General features: G+C 47.1%; 1 protein-coding gene across 1 annotated transcript in view; it reads right to left on the reverse strand.

The window, feature by feature from the left end:
* The window catches only part of MRPS18A (mitochondrial ribosomal protein S18A), a 19,675-nt gene extending 1,939 nt beyond the window's left edge, over positions 1-17,736 (reverse strand). The window contains exons 1-5 of the mRNA XM_002746592.7: positions 17,614-17,736; positions 7,890-7,921; positions 5,323-5,430; positions 1,825-1,948; positions 1,532-1,601 (exon numbers count right to left, since the gene is read on the reverse strand). Of these exons, the coding sequence (XP_002746638.1) occupies positions 1,532-1,601; positions 1,825-1,948; positions 5,323-5,430; positions 7,890-7,921; positions 17,614-17,725 (446 nt within the window). The 5' untranslated portion in view covers positions 17,726-17,736. The remainder of the gene's footprint in view (positions 1-1,531; positions 1,602-1,824; positions 1,949-5,322; positions 5,431-7,889; positions 7,922-17,613) is intronic.
* Positions 17,737-18,199: the final 463 nt, after the last annotated feature.

Below are 18,199 nucleotides of genomic sequence, written 5' to 3' on the forward strand. Positions count from 1 at the left end.
CGGCAGACAAAGCATGGATCCACCAGGTCCCAGCAGAGCCTGCACCTATGCATGGCAGCATGGAACGAGACTCCTCTGCAAGGGAATCAATGTCCTTCATAGTCTCAACTCCCCCTCCCGCTCAGGGTGGCCTTTTGCAACCAACAAGCCCCCACACATCATCAATCCTGTGTCACGTTAAAGGAAGCCGGATGTATGGGAGGGCGCCTGGCCTAGCTTCAAAGGCCTGAGGCAGCATGGATTGTGTCCTCAGGCCTGCTGCTGTCTCTTAAAAAGCCAGAGGGGGGTGGGCTCAACTCCCAAATGGTCCATAGCACAATTGGGAGACACAGGAAGAGGTTAGCATGTCCTGCTCCCCAAGAGCTGCTGGCAGATGGCTTAGCTAGCAATGTGGGGGGTGCAGGTAGAGGTGGGCATGTAGCCAGGGTGCTGGCATGGTGTTGGTAAAGGTCCAGCTCTGACTTAGCCTCCAGGGACAGAGAGATAAGATACCAGGAAGAAGCCCTGCATTCCCACATCCTGCACCCCCCTACCCTCCATGCCTGAATTCTGCTGGGGATCTGCCCAGGAGGTTTGCTGGGGGCTGAGGTGTCTTTCTTTGCATCAGTCATCTTTGATACCTTACAGAGAGCAATTAAATTTAAAAAAGGGCAAAAACTGCAATTACTTTTGCATCAACTTAATATGTTCCTCAGTCCAGTCTGGGAACCACTAGCTGGACAGAAGGAAAGGGCCATTGGTAGGGGAGAAGAACCCCCTCAAATCTATTTTACAGACCTGGCTCTACTCTCTAAAGAGGAGACTACAGAGCTAAGAGTATGTGAGTGTGTTGCTGTCAGAGAGGAAGGATGAAGGGAGCCTGCAATAGGACAGCTGCTTGAACGTTAGACAAGAATCTGCTCTCGCTCTACAGGGTCCTGCTTAGACTAGAAGGCAGGCTGAATGATTCCAGGGGCTGGGGGCCGTCCTCTCCTTCTCTATATAAACTTAGGGCCTCCTGGACTGCCACATGGCGCGGTGTAGATTAACTGTACAACCCTGGGGAGCACTGTTTGTGACCTAGTTTACATGGATGTTGTCCTGAAGTTGTCCAATGTGCATCCTGCACAGCTGTATTCAGTGACGCTAACCCAGGAAGCCCTCCCATTTCTAAGGCCTTCTGCCCTCTAATAACCCCAGCGCTGGAGAGAGCTAGGATACTGAAAGCTTGCAGTGGTACTGACATCCCTATAGCAACCCAGTGTGATGTCATAAACGAGGGATTAGCAAGCCTCTACCCTCCTGGCCCCTTTGCTAAGGGCCCTACAGGGAAGGAAAGAGGCTGAGGCAAGCAAAGAAGGCAACAGAAGAAGCAAAGACTGCAGCAGGGGTGGACTGATGGGGGTGGGTGCCAAGCTGGCAGAGTATGGAACGGACAGGCAAGGTGCACTCTAGCTTTCCTGAGCTGTGGGATGATTTCCCGCAAACAGCTTCCCCAGTGAAGACTGCGGGCCTGCAGAACGCTCAGGCTGTTCACCCCAGGTTGGCTTACCGGTTGAGCTGGGGTTTGTTCTTCGGAACAACTCCTTCAGGAAGCCGAGGCCTGTGATTTGGTAACAGACCTGAGTGGAGGGAAGAGGGGACAGTCTTTGCAGTTCCCTCTGCAGCTCTAAGGGGGCCAGAGAGAAAGCCCAAGGGAGCGGGGAGGTTGGCATTGGGCAGTGAGTGTAATTAACACTCTGGATATCCAATTTTCTTCCAGGAGGGGCCAAAACATGGGGCAGCTGGGTGGGGAGAGACAGCTCCTGCAGCCCTCTACCCCTCTTGGTCCTGAGGGCCTTCTACCTGCTCGGTGGGCCATCTTCACACACTCCTCGATCTTTCGGTGTTCTTCCCTGCACAGGCCTGTGATCTTTCGGGGTAGCATGCCTCCATGAGGCCGGATGAACTGGCTAAGCAGCAGAACATCCTAGTGGAAACAGAAAACAGGGATGAGGGTCAGCTGGGCTTGCTTTTGATGCTGGGAAGCTAGGGCTTTATGGTCTAAAGGGGAGGTGGATGTCTCCTGGGAACCTGCATGAGATCATTTCCTCCACACACAGCACTGCACACTGGTCTGCTACCTTTATTTACCCAACAAAGGTTAATCCCAACGTAGTAAGATTTTCTGTACCCCATTACCAACCCCAAGAGCTCCCAGCTTCTTTCTCCATGAGATTTTTCCTTTTTTTGAGACAAAGGCTCACTCTGTTGCCCAGACTTGAGTGCAGTGGCGCAATCTTGGCTCAATGCAATCTTTGCCTCCCAGGCTCAAGTGATCCTCCCACTTTAGCCTCCTGAGTAGCTGGGACTACAGATGTGCGCCACTATGCCTGGCTAATTTTTGTTAGGGGTCTCACTTTGTTGCCTAGGCTAGTCTTGAACTCCTGGGCTCAAGCAATCTGCCTGCCTTGGCCTCCCAGAGTTCTGGGATTGAAGGTGTGTACCCCCACACCTACCCTCATGAGATCATTTTCTGACAGACTAGAGAGCAGAAACTCTTTCAGAAGCGTCACCAATCTTTTATGTACCTGAAGCATCTTTCTTGGACAAGATGTCTGCTGAGTTATTGTCCTAGGGTGGGGTTAGGAGGCATGCCATATGTTTCCACACAAACCTGTAACATTTTAGATCCCAAAACCTACATACCACAGGCCAGAGTATATGCAAACAGCCCCTCCACCTCCTGCCATTTGCTCTGAAGGGCTAGGAAGACATACAAGCGGGGGAGGAAGGAACCAGGGTTTCAAAGTTTAACCTCACATGATCTAGGCCCCTTGTGAACAGATCTGATTGGATTCTTGGGCTTCCTTTGGACCATCATGTGCTCACCATGCTGCTTGGGACAGGTCAAAGAAACAGATAAACAGAGCCATAATCAAGACAAGGAACCACCTTCCTGCCAGGTCTAAAATGTTACAATTCCCAGGCTGCTCGAGCCTAGGAGTTTGAGACCAGCCTGAGCAACATAGCGAGACCCCATTCTCATAGAAAGGCTGAAGGGGTTAAAGGAAACTCACCATTCCCCTCCCTGCAAGGGCCTGGTATGGTAGTCTTAGCAGTTAAGTTCCACAAACCAACCTGCTGCCCTGGCAAGCACCTCGCTGCATAACCACAGATTTGTTTTAATCACTGGACAGTTCCTGAGGGACCCAGGCCTTCAGTTCCCACCCCTGTACTTTTCAGAATCTGATGAAAAGAACTTGGATTGGATTAATCCAGGGCTAATCAACTGGGCTCAAAGCCCCAGCCCCTCATCGTAGGCTGCCAAGCAAGCCGACAGCTTTGTGCAGCTCAAGCTAATGGTGCTCTGAGTGGAAAGGGGTAAAAGGAAAAACAACTTTAGCCTTTACCTCAGACAGGATTAGATTTCTTCTGCTGGAGAGAGCCAAGTACGTTTCCTGGAAAAGGCTGGGAGGAAGAGTGCCCCATGGTGGCTGGGCAGGTGTGGGGTTTACTTTCCTATCAGCAGCTGAGGCTCCAAGGATGCCCACAACCCTGCTAATTTCTGCACGCGAGCAGCTGGGAACATTGCCCCTTGCCTGTGTGCTTGCTTTCTGTTACTCTAAGCGGCCAGCAGAAGGGCCTCAGGATAGAAAGAACCCCCCCAACCCCTCAGGGTGGCCTCAAGCCAGGGCTTCCAGCCCAGGAGATTAGTTGGGTCACTCTGTTCAGATCCCATGGGCATGTGGCTTCTCCTGCTCTTATCACCTAACAAGGATCTCTGCCCTTAGTCATCCTATTCCACAAAGGGGCACAGGGACAACCTGCAGGTCAAACTGGCCCAATGCCTGAATCACCTGAAACCCAAGAATAGGGTGCTTCATGTCACAAGTGAGAGCTCTGAAGAACAAGTAAGGATTTCTCCAGGGCTGTGTCCCTAGCCCCAGGCCCTCCCCATCTCTGGGGAGAAGGTAGTGTAGTTATTAGGGGCATGGGCTCTGCCTGGGCTTTCATTCCTGGAGTTTGTACCCCAGCTCTGAAACTAGCTGGGGGATCTGAGGCAACTTCACTAACTTCTCCATGCCTCAATCTTCCTCATCTGTAAAATGAGGATGAAACTAGTACCTACTTCATGAGGTTATTGTGAAAACTAAGTGAATTAAAGCAGGAAAGCAGTCAGTGCCGGACAGAGTACACACTCAATGTTAGCTGTTATTATTTTTGACAGTGTCACCAGGCTAGAGTGCAGTGGTGTGATCTTGGTTCACTGCAACCTCTGTCTCCTGGGTTCAAGCGATTCTCCTGCCTCAGGTTCCTGAGTAGCTGGGACTACAGGCACACGCCACCACACCTGGCTAATTTTTCTAATTTTAGTAGAGTCGGAGTTTTACCATGTTGGCCAGGATGGTCTCCATCTCTTGACCTTGTTATCCGCCCGCCTTGGCCTTCCAAAGTGTTGGGATTACAGGCGTGAGCCACTGCGCCCGGCCTAGCTGTTATTATTCACTACTGTCTTCTTTCCCTGGAAACGACTGCACTAGAAGAGCTCAAGCAATCAGGTATCTTTACAGCTCCAACACAGAACAACAGGGTCATGTATGCCCAGATCACAGGGAGAACCAGAGCCTATTCAAATAACCCTCATCATACAAGAGAAAAGCCAAACCCAGATCATGATTTCATCCCACAAGAGTACAACCCCTGCTAGCTGAGTTAAGGCCCCTAGTGGTCTGAGGCACAACCAGACCATAAACTCAATCAGTGGCTCTCAACCCTGGCTGCATGTTAGAGCCAGGGGAGAGCTCTTAAAAAATGCTCAGGCCCTACCCTGTGAGGCTGATTCAGTTGGTTTGGGGTAGGACTCATGCATCATTATTGTTTTTTTTTTTTTTGATACAAAGTCTTGATCTGTTGCCAGGTGTCAGGCTGGAGTGTAGTAGTGAGATCTCGGCTCACTGCAACCTCCCCCTCCTGGGTTAAAGCAATTCTCCCGTCTCAGCCCCCTGAGTAGCTGGGACTACAGGTGAGCGCCACCATGCCCAGCTAATTTTTGTATTTTCAGTAGAGACAGGGTTTCACCATGTTGACCAGGATGGTCTTGATCTCGACCTTGTGATCGACCCGCCTTGGCCTCCTAAAGTGCTGGGATTACAGGCATGAGCCACCACGCCTGGCCACATCATTACTTTTTAAAGCTCCCCAGGTGATCCTAATGTGCAGCCAGGGTTGAGAGCAACTGGAAAAAGTGCTCCCATCTCTGGTGGTTCCATGAAATGAAGTGTGGGGAAACGCTGCTCCAGTTAACCAGGGAATCTGAGAGCTTCATTCCACACAGAGCTGAGTCTCTGTAACCAGACTCACGTCATAGTTATACTTGTGCTTCAGGTTCCAACGGCAGATGGGGCACTGGCCAGAGGGGTTAGGAGGATTTGGAGTCTCCTTGGGAGTCACTGTGATACGGCCTTCAATCTAGGAGACAGAGAAAGAGAGCCAGTGTGAGACACAGGGCCTGCACAGAGCCATGTTATCTTTGTGCAAACCCCAAAATGATGGGAATGCTGGTAAAAGTTTATCTTGGTGGTTCTTGTGGGAGTAGCTAAGAGGTTTTCTGCCTGAACTATGGTGTTTATTTTGTAGTTGCTGTATGCTAGGCCTTGAGATAGCCACAGGGATATGGTTTGGTGGCTTACAGGGGTAACAGAAACCACCTAAACTTAATACCAGTGGTAAGAGGGAGAGAGGGGTTTGCTGTAACAATTGAATGCTACCTTTCCTTCCTCAAAAGAAAAAACAAAGGCACCAGAACACTATACTTTTTCCACTCCCTGGTTTTTTGGGGAAAATAATACATGCACATGGTAAAAAGTTTCATATAGCACAGGGATACAGAGTCCAAAGAAAGCCTCCCTCCAATCCCACATATCCTCCTAGGGGAAACTGCATTTCCCAGCTTTATCTTACAGAGTTAAGGCTATGCCAGTGGGTCTCAACAAGAGGTGATTTTGCTCCCCAGGGGATATCTGGCAATGTCTGGAGACATTTTTGATTGTCACCACTCGGGGAGGGAGTGCTACTACTGACACCTAGCAGGGATGTTCTCCCCATCCTACACTGCACAGGACAGCCCTCACAACAAAGAATTACCCAGCCCTAAATGCCAGGAATAGCAAGGCTGAAAAACCCCAGGCTGTGCCATATAAGCAGGTATGTGTGCATTCCTTCTTCTCTCTTTACAAAAGAAAGAAAGAAAAAAATAACACGAAACAGATGGGAGGATACATTTCCCTGTCACGCTCCTTGCTTTTATCATTTGGATGCCACCTTTTAAATCCTGCTAAGGCCAAGTGTGAAATGACCTCCCTATCACTGCTGTATCCTGTGGAATAGCCTTGGAATTGCTAAGTGCAATAAACCAACAATCTGGGAATTAGCTCCAACTGCAAAAGAGAAGTTTAGAAAGCCTTGCTGACTGACTCAGTGGATATGAGAGTGAGGCTGGGACAGGTCTGAGAGGCTTTGGGAGGGAAGCAACACCGTCTCTTGGGGGAGAACTGGCACAAGGGAAAGGGGCTGGAAGTACTACTTGGCTGTGCAGGGCACTGCTACCCTCCTTCTACCATGGTAATTACAACTATGCCAGAAACTGAGATTTTAGAGAAAATTTGCAAGTACATGGTAGGCCTTGGGAGGTGGGTTGCGGTGGGTCGGGAAGAGCTAACATTTATTGACTCCCCATTATATGTGTGGCTCAGTGCTAAGAATGATTCACATATATTAGTTCACTTAACCTCCAGAACCTAGTGATGTAGGTGTCCATTCTTATTTCATAGGGGAGAGAATAATACCCAATGTCAGCCATGGCAGTGCTGCTAAAAGCATGGATGGGATTTTCCCTCCCCTGAGGGCTCTCGTAGACCACAATGCCTCCACGTCCATTCTACAAACAGCAGACTCATGCTCCCATGAAAATGCTCTTTATACTCAAAAGTCAGATGTGTTTCTCTCCTCTAGCATGGAGTTTATAGAGTGAATGCTTGTTTTGGCTTTGAATCAAGAAGCCTAAACGGTACCCTAAGGAGATTGAGGGGGGGTCCCCTAAAAAGAACTGTTTTGAGGCTAAGCAGTGGAAAGGCAGAGGAAGCATTCTAGAGAGAGACACAATGGACTTGTCCTAGGAATAAGACTACCTTGGGGAAGACTGAGCTTGGCTGGCTACCTAAAGGGTTAAATCTCTGGTTGACATGGAAGTTACAGAGGTCTCTGGGAGCTCTACGGAGTGGCTGAGGATTTCTTGGAGGCACAGAAGGCCATGTGAAAACAACGTTGTCTTTTAAGGATTATAGGATAATCTAGGACCCATGACTCCCCAAGGAAGGGAGGTGGGATGGGCCCAGTGAGGGAAAGGGGGGAGTGGGTAGATGAAGAATTGTTCCAACTTTCTTACCAACAGACAAGCCAGGGCGCCAGGCATGTGAGGCCAGGGCATGGAGAATGTCACTTTTAAAATGCATCATTTAAAGAGTAGTTTAGTCATTCTAGGCAGAAAAGAAAGGAACTGAGGTCCAAGCTCTTGGTCCTGGGTCAACTTACTGTGGCTCTCTAGGCGTGCAACAATGCCTTAGTTTCCCCTTTGGGAAACTGATTCATCACCCACCAAAGAGCTTATCAGCAAAGGCCTCTGAGACCTTGCTATACAAAAGGCCACTTTAATGAAATAGCGATACCTCAGCCCAGGCACAAGAACTGTGTCTGATTAACCACACTATAGCACATAGCTTGAAAAATAGTAGACTGTGGGATTTATGGTCACTGAGGGAGCTGATCTTGGAGCCGGGAGTCCAGTTTGGGCCCCCTCCCTCCCTCAGAGGAGCAGCCAGGCAGCTCCAAGTGTTAAAGAGGTTATACATGGCCAACTCAATGATACTTACTATAGTTGTCTTCCCTTCTTGGATCTCCACCACTACAGAGATAAAGGGGAAAAAATTAGGTCAGCCATTTAATAAGGAACAGAGAGTTTCAAATAACAGCTCAAATTCTACACATTTGGAAAAAAGCAGCCTTCCATCTGTACTCTCCCATGGTCTCCACCTGGAGCAGAAAGCGTGCAGGATTCACGCCACTAGTGCCAAGGCTCTCTATGCCCTTGATGGGGGTGGGGGCAAGCCGAGGATGCCTAAGTAGCATCACCTCTCTGGTGTGGGATTAAGGAGTTCCACAGAGTTTTTGCCTTTCTATGCAAAGATTTATCTTGGTTCTATCCAAAGGAATTGGTCAGATCCTGTCCTATAGTAGACAGCAATAAAAGAGGGTGGGGCAGTGGTATCTAAAAGACCTTCCAAAGTACCCAGGCTGCGTGTGTTCCTGCACAAAGAGAATCAGATAAGAATGGTTTCTTCAGTGTATGGGTTAAGGTTTAAATAAATTTAAAAAAAAAAAAAAAGAAAGACTGGTTTCTGCTTTGAAGGGTTTACAATGTGAGATACAGCACTGAACTAACACTATTCCAGTGTCCCCAGTGAATGAACGAAAGACAAGTTCACTCCTAGAACACATCCTCAGAATCTTGAGTTAAATCATCTCCTTTTCTCCCTGAAGGGTTGTATGTTATTATATATACCGGAGCAGGTTGATGGACGAGGTAGGAATAAGGAGCCTGAAGATACTAGGTCCAGGAAGAATTTGAAGGAGAGTATTCACTACAAACGGAGAGGGACACCCTCAGCACTTTGCCTTTTTTTTTTTTTTTTTGAGACTGAGTTTCGCACTTGTTACCCAGGCTGGAGTGCAATGGCACAATCTCGGCTCATCGCAACCTCCGCCTCCTGGGTTCAAGTAATTCTCCTGCCTCAGCCTCCCAAGTAGCTGGGACTACAGGCGCGCACCACCATGCCCAGCTTATTTTTGTATTTTTAGTAGAGACGGGGTTTCACCATGTTGACCAGGATGGTCTCGATCTCTTGACTTCATGATCCACCCGCCTCGGCCTCCCAAAGTGCTGGGATTATAGGCATGAGCCACTGCGCCTGGCCCGCCTTTTTTTTTTTTTTTTTTTTTTGAGACTTTACTCTCCTTAAAATTCTTCCTGGACCCAGTATCTTCAGGCTCCTTATTCCTACCTCGTCCATCAACCTGCTCCGGTATATATAATAACATGCAACCCTTCAGGGAGAAAAGGAGATCATTTAACTCAAGAGTCTCATTCTGTTGCTCAGGCTGGAGTCCAGTGGCAAGATCTCAGCTCACTGCAACCTCCGCCTCCCAGGTTCAAGTGATCCTCCTGCCTCAGCCCCCCTAGTAGCTGGAATTACAGGCATGTGCCAATGTGCCTGGCTAATTTTTGTATTTTTAGTAGACACAGGGTTTCGCCATGTTGGCCAGGCTGGTCTTGAACTCCTAACCTGATGTGATCCACCCACCTTGGCCTCCCAAAGTGCTGGGATTACAGGCATAAACCACCATGCCTGGCCCCACATTTCCTATCTTACCTAACCAAGATGCAGAACGACAACTTCATCACCCAAAGAAGAACCAAGCTGATAGCCCGCATTCAGCAAATATAATCAAACAGTTCTTAGAGATACTCCCTTGTTGACACAGTTTCTTTTTCTTTTTTCTTTTGAGACAGAGTCTTGCTCTGTGGCCCAGACTAGAGTCGTACAATGGCGTGATCTTGGCTCACTGTAACCTCTGCCTCCCAGGTTCAAGCAATTCTCCTGCTTCAGCCTCCCAAGTAGATGGGATTACAGGCACCCGCTATCATGCCAGCTATTTTTTTTTTTGTATTTTTGTAGACGGAGTTTCACCATGTTGGCCAGGCTGGTCTTGAACTCCTGACCTCAGGTGATCCTTCTCCCTCAGCCTCCCAAAGTTCTGGGATTACAGGCATGAGCCACCACACCCAGTTGACACAGTTTCTTTAGAAAGACAGAAGACAGACCAGGTACAGTGGCTCATGGCTTATAATCCCAGCACTTTGGGAGGCCAAGGTAGGAGGAAATACTGGAGCTCAGGAGTTAGAGACTAGCCTGTGCAATGTAGCAAAATCCTACAAAAAATACTAAAATTAGCCAGGCATGGTGGCATGCACTTGTAGTCCCAGCTACTTGGGAGGGTGAGGTGGGAGGATCGCTTGAGCCCAGGAGGTTAAGGCTGCAGCAGCCATGATCGAGCCACTGCATTCCAGCCTGAGTGACAGAGCGAGACCTCCTCAAAAAGAGAGAAGTCACAGCTGTTAGCATACAAACTGGTAAATATCAAATGCTTAGTAAATGCTATGGGAAGCAAAATATTCGTCATGGTCCCCTTTTGACTGCTAATTACTGTAATAGGAAACTTAAGCCCATATAGCTAGGACGCAAACTGTCTTTCAAGACACTAAACCCACATTTTAACAGCAGTTTGGCTATGGCGATTTAGTTTCTACTCAGCTCTGGCCCAGGCAAGAAGCTATACAGATTAGAAAGAGTCTAAGGCTCTTAACTTTGAGAATTCAGTGAGAGCTATGAACTTCTCCCTAGGAAAATAACAAGACACATGCAATTAGACATGGATTTCAGGAGGCTCACAGCCTTCTAGAGCTAGATACCTAACAGTAACGCTGGTTCCCTCTCAGTGGTAGCACTAGGTGCTTTTAGTTTCTTCTTTTTGCCTCTCTGTATTTTCTAAAGTTTCTAAAATAAACATGTCCTGCTTTTGCAATTAAAAACAACAAAAGGCCGGGCATGGTGGCTCATATCTGTAATCCCAGCACTTTGGGAGGCCAAGGTGGGTGGATCACTTGAGGTCAGGACTTTAAGACCAGCTTGTGCAAACCTCAGGTGGTGAAACCCCGTCTCTACTAAAAACACAAAATTTAGCTGGGCATGGTGGCACATGCCTGTAGTCCCAGCTACTCGAGAGACTGAGGCACGAGAATCGCTTGAACCTGGGAGGTGGAGGCTATAGTGAGCCAAGATCACACCACTGCACTCCAGTCTGGGTGACAGAGCGAGACCCTGCCTCAAAAAACAAACAACAACAACAAAACCAACCAACCAAACAAAAAACAATAAAAAGAGAAAGGGCCTAAGGAAAAAAGGCAATTCTAACCCAATCACAGGCCCATGGCAGCATCTGTGATCAGTGAGCTCTGTGACCAAGACCTAACTGGACACAGATTGCCTGGAATTGTCCCCCATTTGTCTTTTGGGCAAGCCATTCATAAAGACTCACTGCTCCAAAACAATCCTGAGAGCCCCTCAGTGTCCAACTCCAGACATACAAAGGAGTTACAATGGCTAGAAAAGCCCCGAGGCTTTCTCCAGAGAACGATATAGTTACTAATCAATTCAAAGACAACCTAGGTTTCTCCACGTAAAAGAAAATGCGTCACCCCACACAATGATCTACTTGTACAGAAAAGAGACCAACCCAAAATGGGATTTGGGTGAGACTCAATGTGGTCCTCAGTCTGGTAGCCAGCACAGCTGCAGAGAGAAGGTCACTGCAATACGTCAATCTGCAGAATCAATCTGCAAATGGAGGATGGGGAGAAATGAAGGGAAGTAGGAAGAAGGCACATTCCCAGCTTGGTAAAGGTTCCAGGCAACATGAAACTGCAAATTTGCAAAAACCAAGTTGAGAGACAACCTAATCTGAGCAAGAACAAGTAGGGGAAAAGTTTCTAAGAATCCCCAAAGGAAACAAAAGGAGAGACACATTCTGCTACCACTGGAGTCAGCAGAAGAACAATGCCCTGAAACACGCAGTTGGATAAACATGTGGTTCCCTTTTTGGTGGAGGCACTTGGGTCCTAACCATGAGGTAAACAAGTCTAACAAAACACACATCACTCCCGGCAAAGAACCAAACCCTGAAGTCATCCTACTGGCCCCTGGAAAAAGAGATCAAAGCCCATGGCAAGCTCCACTGTTCAAAAGCTCCCCCTCCACACGGCAACTCTGAGCCAGTGAATCATCTTACATCTTATTGTTTTACCCAGAAGCCAGTGGGTGAAACAATAGGCAGATGCTTATCTAACAGAGACAATTTGTCAAACCAGAAGGAATGACCTGAGAATTTACAGGAGACTGACATTGATCAGGGTGGTGTCTCAGTGCAGGGGGAGAGGGCTCAGTTGGAGCCTGGAGGGATCCTTAGTAGATTTTAAGCCTCTGGAAAGAGGAGATAGGAATCAAAATAGTATTGATTTTCAGCGTGCATACAAAAACGTGTCAAAACCAAACAAAACCTGAGATCCACTTTGTCCCTGGCCCCTCTCTATTCAAGAGAAGTGGGAATAGCTAAGAAAAGCTGGACTGAGAGATTTAGGCACTAACAGAAGACTTTTATAGGAAAAGATGGAATCACCCTTGTGTTCTGAGATATGGCACTATCAAGTAAACTAAGGAAAGAGATGAAGCAGTTTTTTTTTTTTTTTGAGATGGAGTTTCGCTCTTGTTACCCAGGCTGGAGTGCAATGGCACGATCTCGGCTCACCGCAACCTCCGCCTCCTGGGTTCAAGCAATTCTCGGGCCTCAGCCTCCCAAGTAGCTGGGACTACAGGCGCGTGCCACCATACCCAGCTTATTTTTGTATTTTTAGTAGAGACGGGGTTTCACCATGTTGACCAGGACGGTCTCGATCTCTTGACCTCGTGATCCACCGCGCCCGGCCTGAAGCAGTTTTCTAAACTAGAACTAAGGGCCAAAATCTTTACAGATAAGCACTTCTCATACACATGAAATAATCTGTCCAAAATGACGCAACACATTTGCTGAGTACCTGTGGATTGTACAGCTTTGCTCTACCTACTGTAGAGAGTTACAGTAGAATAAGAGCCACAGTCTTTGCCTTAGAGGAAGAAAAGAACTAAACTCTGTATGGGAACTTGACTATAATAAAGTCCAGGCCTTGTAAAGAGGTCCTTTGAGAACTTCAGTAAATACTTGCCTAGGATGGAGTCCAAGATAACTGAATTATAATAGTTTGGAATGAATGGCATTGTGGTGAGACTGAAATGACTGCAAAAGGAGGAGAGGGGTGACACCTATAGTCTCAGCTACTCAGGAGGATCACCTGAGCTAAGGAGTTAGAGGCCAGCCTGGACAACACACCAAGACCCTGTCTCTTAAACAACAAACATGGAAAATGCAAAAAAACCTTGATGGCCACATGGACACAGTGAACTGCAGCTGTGTAAAGCCCCGACTGCTTAGTAAAAGAGGAAGTGAAAAAAGATGAGGAGTGCAGGGCACTGCTGGATCAGTGACTAGAGACCAAGTTCTCTCTTAGAGAGATCTGTGGAAATTAAGGCCTAAGCAGAGTAAGAAAGACTAGAGCAACTGCTGGCTGGGCAGTGGCCCTTGTAGTCTTACGTAGGGTCACGGAGAGGAGCGCCACCTTTGGGATGTGTGCCTGCATTTCTGGCCACTGCCCACTGACCGCTTTTCGCAAACACCTTCCTGCCTCAAGCCCTGATTCTTTCAGTTCATCTTTAATTCTGTCATTAAAGTTTCTGGTTACCAGTTGGGCGTGGTGGCTCACACCTGTAATCCCAGCACTTTGGGAGGCTGAGGTAGGTGGATCACGAGGTCAGGAGTTCGAGACCAGCCTGGTCAGTATGGTAAAACCCTGTCTCTACTAATAATACAAAAAAATCAGTTGGGAGTGATGGCACATGCCTGTAGTCCCAGCTACTCGGCAGGCTGAGGTAGAAGAATCACTTGAACCCAGGAGGTGGAGGTTGCAGTGAGTCGAGATCATGCCACTGCACTCCAGCCTGGGTGACAGAGCAAGACTCCATCTCAAAAAAAAAAAAAAGTTTCTGGTTCCCTCACCACCTGCCCCTTCCTTTCCCTTGGACCCCTGAGGGAACTTCCCTCTGCCCTATGCTTCAGAATAAGAGGTCTTATTGCTGCACAAAATTTTCTTCCCACCAGCTGGTTACTCTGGACTATGTCTCCTGAATATATTTTTTTTTGACACAGAGTCTTGCTCTGTTGTGCAGGCAAGAGTGCAGTGGCATGATCTCAGCTCACTGCAATCTCCGCCTCCTGGGTTCACGTGGTTCTCCTGCCTCAGCCTCCAGAGGAGCTGGGATTACAGGTGCGTGCCACCACACCTGGTTAATTTTTTTATTTTTAGTAGAGACGGGGCTTCACCATGTTGCTTAGGCTGGTTTTGAACTCCTGACCTCGTCATCTACCCACCTCAGCCTCCCAAAGTGCTGGGATTACAGGCGTGAGCCACTGTGCCCACCTGGTCCCTGAATTCTTTAAAGACTCCAACTCACTCCTCTCTCAAAGCTTTTATATGGGACTGCCCAACCTGTGAGGCATATCCTTGTCTGAAATGTTAGGTCTTCCAGGTCTTCTTAACCAACTGAAAGAAATAAAGTGAATTCCCTTTGGCTCTTACTCACTTCAGTATATCTTTCTCTAAGTGTCTGAGAGATCATGGCTTAATTTATATAATATTTTTTTAATTTTAAATCCATTTCTTTCACAACGGCTTTAAGAGGGATAAAGGAGGAATGAGATCTAACACAATCTTTGCTAAATCTGGCAGTGCCAACCATAAAGGCACTAACTGGTCTTTGGCAAGTTACCTGCTAAGAGCTTTCAGGGACAGCGGGAACAATAAGGGAGGCCCTGCCATGAAATACCAAGGTGATGTTACTGGCACAGAGGGAAGAGGGCTGGCTCTACTTCCAACTCCATCACTTATTAGCCATGTGATGTTGGGCAAGCTATTAAATCCTTGGGGACTGCATTTCCTCATTTATAAAAATGAGGACAGTTAATACCCACCTTTAAGGTGTTTTTGACAATAAATGTATATGGAAAACCTAGCACAGCACTTGAAGCAGGCCCAGTAAATCACAATTTCTATTTTCGTTCTTCTCCTTTCATCTTACTTTTTCCCTAATAATCTTTTTTTGGCTTTGTGTGTCTCTCTGGTCAAACTTTAAACCAGGCTTTCTCAACAGCAGCAGGACTGCCATTTTGGGCCAGATCTTCGTTGTGGGGAACTGACCTGGGCATTATGTTTAGCAGCATCCCTCGCCTCTACCCCCCCATGCTAGTAGTACCAGTGGTGACAACCAAAAATGTGTGCAGACACTGCCAAATGTTCCTGGGGGACAAAATTGCCTCCCAGTTGAAAATCACTGTTTTGACTGAAAGTCTTCATAGACAGGAAAATTGGTCTTCATGAGCTGACTAAACTTATGTATTATTATCTGACACTTTGAAAAGCAGGATGCTTGAATATTTTCAGCAAGAGACCCAGCTTCTTTCCCACAACTTTAAAATCTATATGTACAATATTGTTTAGGTGTCAAACGTACCAGCTGAGACTAGTAAAAATTAGCTATATGGGCCGGGCAAGGTGGCTCAAGCCTATAATCCCAGCACTTTGGGAGGCCAAGGCAGGCGGATCACCAGGTCAAGAGATTGAGACCATTCTGGCCAACATGGTGAAACCCTGACTCTACTAAAAATACAAAAATTAGCTAGGTGTGGTGGCGTGCGCCTGTAGTCCCAGCTACTTGGGAGGCTGAGGCAGGAGAATAGCTTGAACCCGGGAGATGGAGGTTGCAGTGAGCCGAGATTGTGCCACTGCACTCTAGCCTGGTGCCTGGCAATAGAGCAAGACTCTGTCTCCAAAAAAAAAAAGTAGCTATATATACAATACTTTATGCCTTAAAATTATTAAAAGAATAACAAAAGAAAATGTTTCATTTAAAAGTTTTGAAGACAAGTGATTCTCAAGAATAGAGAATACGGTAGTGCCTTCATGTAGAATCACATTTTAAAAAATTTATTTTATTTTATTTATTTATTTATTTATTTTCTAAAAGATGGGGTTTCACCATGATGTCCAGGTTGGTCCTGAACTCCTGACCTCAGGTGATCCAGCCACAACCTAACATTTAGATGAAGGACTTCAGAGACCCATTTGATTTACAGTCCACCATTTTTTCCCTTTTTTTTAAGAGGTGGGGGTTCTCACTATGTTGCCCAGGTTAACTCCAATTTCTGAGCCCGAGTGACACTCCCACCTGGGCCTCCCAAAGTGTTGGGATTAAAGATACGTACCACTGAACCTGGCTTACAGTCCATCATTTCACAAACTCTCCGACTGGAAAAATTTTTTAAGTCTAACTTCAAATATTTGTTGTTAAAACAAACAAAATGATTCCTCTTGCCTTTTTTTCTGGAAGCATAGCAAAATCTGCCTCAACTTTGAATTTCATAAATAATATGCAAATTGTAGCCAATAGTGTCTGACACTTGGTAGACACTCTCAAAAATGGTATGGGCATATGCCTATTTTGCAGCATGGGAACAGATGAAACATCCAAATCCTTTCTATCATCTGCATGATCCCTTTAGTGCCTTTATTAGTGGATTTACTAATGGATAAGTTAACCATGCAATATTCAGACTTTCTTTCTTTCTTTTTTTTTTTTTTTTCAAGCAAATGCTCCACTTCCCTTACTGGCTAAATTCTTCAAACATGCCTGTTATTTCTATTTCTTCATCAACTACCTCTTTCATTTCTCCAAACTGGATGCCTTGTTTGCCACTCTATTGAAATTGCTAATTGAAAGCTACAAAGAGACAAATCCAATGACCCCTTCATTAGGCTCTTCTTCTTAGACATTTCTGCTCCCTCTGACAACAATGATCACTCTTTTCCACTGAATACTTCTCAGCTTTCGTTAAAGGATATGCTGCGCAATACTATGCCAGATCCTCAAAAAACCCCACATCTCTTCTTTTGCACATCACTCATCCTTTCTTGTTTCCTAGTACACAAAGGAAGGCTATATCCTAAAAGACCTTTTCACTCTCCGCCAGATTCCATCCTTTTGTGAGGCTGCTAAGACACATCCTCTTTATGAAAACTTCCAACTGGGTTTGCTGTTTCCAGTAACTGAGTCTCCCTGTACTCCGTCACGTAAAAGGCTAAATTGCATTTATTGGAGTATGTATATATATATAATCTCACTAGAACCTAAGCTGTTCAAGAAAAGGGCTGTCTTTTCTGTCTCCAGAATTCCTTCACAGCTTGAAGCACAGCACTTGGCCTTCCGTAAGCTCTCAGTTGCTTTTCCAGATTAAGATTAATGAAAAGCTAAACCACCCTCGTGCATTTGCCTACGTCTCAGCCATTCAATGGCCTTTCCACTTTGGCCTACCCCTCTCAGGGAGACTAGCGGTCCGGGCAGAAAAAGCAGCCATCAGATCAGGATTTTGAGAAGCGGAAAGGGAGGCTCTGGGAGGGTACTCAAATGGCCTTCCTTCATGATCCAGAGACTCTTTAATAAAGGAGACTGCGATTCGGAGAATACGGAAGGGAGAATTAACACGCAAACCCTTTCCAAAAACTTTTCTGAATCCTGGGACAGGTTTCTTTTCTGCTCCTACTAAGTAAGCAGGTCTTTCTCTCCGTCCTCCTCGGCTTCCTGAGGATACTCAAAGGGGTAGGAGATCAAGAAAAGGCACCAGGGTCTGGAAGAAGCTTTTAAGCACCCGTGGAAAGCCAGTACCTCCAAAGTTTCAGAATCGCACGAAGGAAAGAGAGGAAGGGGCGCACCGGGGCGGGCGGAAGCAATCTCCGCCGCTCTTCTCAATTTCAGGAGGTTGCTGGAACGCATGACTCACCTTCCCTGAACCCGCGAGCTGGAAGCCGAGACCAGCTGGTAGCTGCCGTGCCCGCTAGGAGCCCACGGAGAAGCTGCTCACTGCCGGACAACAGAATCTTAAAGGCCGCCATCTTGAAAAATCAACCCTGACCTCTTGTCTATTTCCGCTTCCGGAACGTAGCGCGCGCAGCCGCAGTGGTGGGGTAGGAACTGTGGCGTGCTCGATTGTAGTTCGCTTACTCCTGTCACGTCATTTATCTCACCTGCTCGCTTTGGGATAAGAGAGGCTTCTGCGTCAAGATACATTTCGTGTTAAGGATCTAGTGGAGGTCTTTAGCTCCTGTCTGCCAGTGCCCGCAGTCTTCAAGGTTGCATTCGTTTCCTGGAATGCTTCCTTAGGAAAATCGCACGCAGCACCCCTACCTATGTCTTTAAAGCGTTCTCCTCACTGCACGTCAGCTGTGGACTTTAAGCTTCTGTTACTGGGGATAGACCTCTACAGGAGAGAGGTTGAAATGGTTGGGAACTCTGGATCTGGAGTATCGGGTATCAGGCAGACCTGGGATAGACTTGATACCACCTTCTTCCCTGACCGCTACCACACT

The sequence above is a fragment of the Callithrix jacchus genome, chromosome 4, assembly GCF_049354715.1.
Source record: "Callithrix jacchus isolate 240 chromosome 4, calJac240_pri, whole genome shotgun sequence".
Lineage (NCBI taxonomy): Eukaryota > Metazoa > Chordata > Mammalia > Primates > Cebidae > Callithrix > Callithrix jacchus.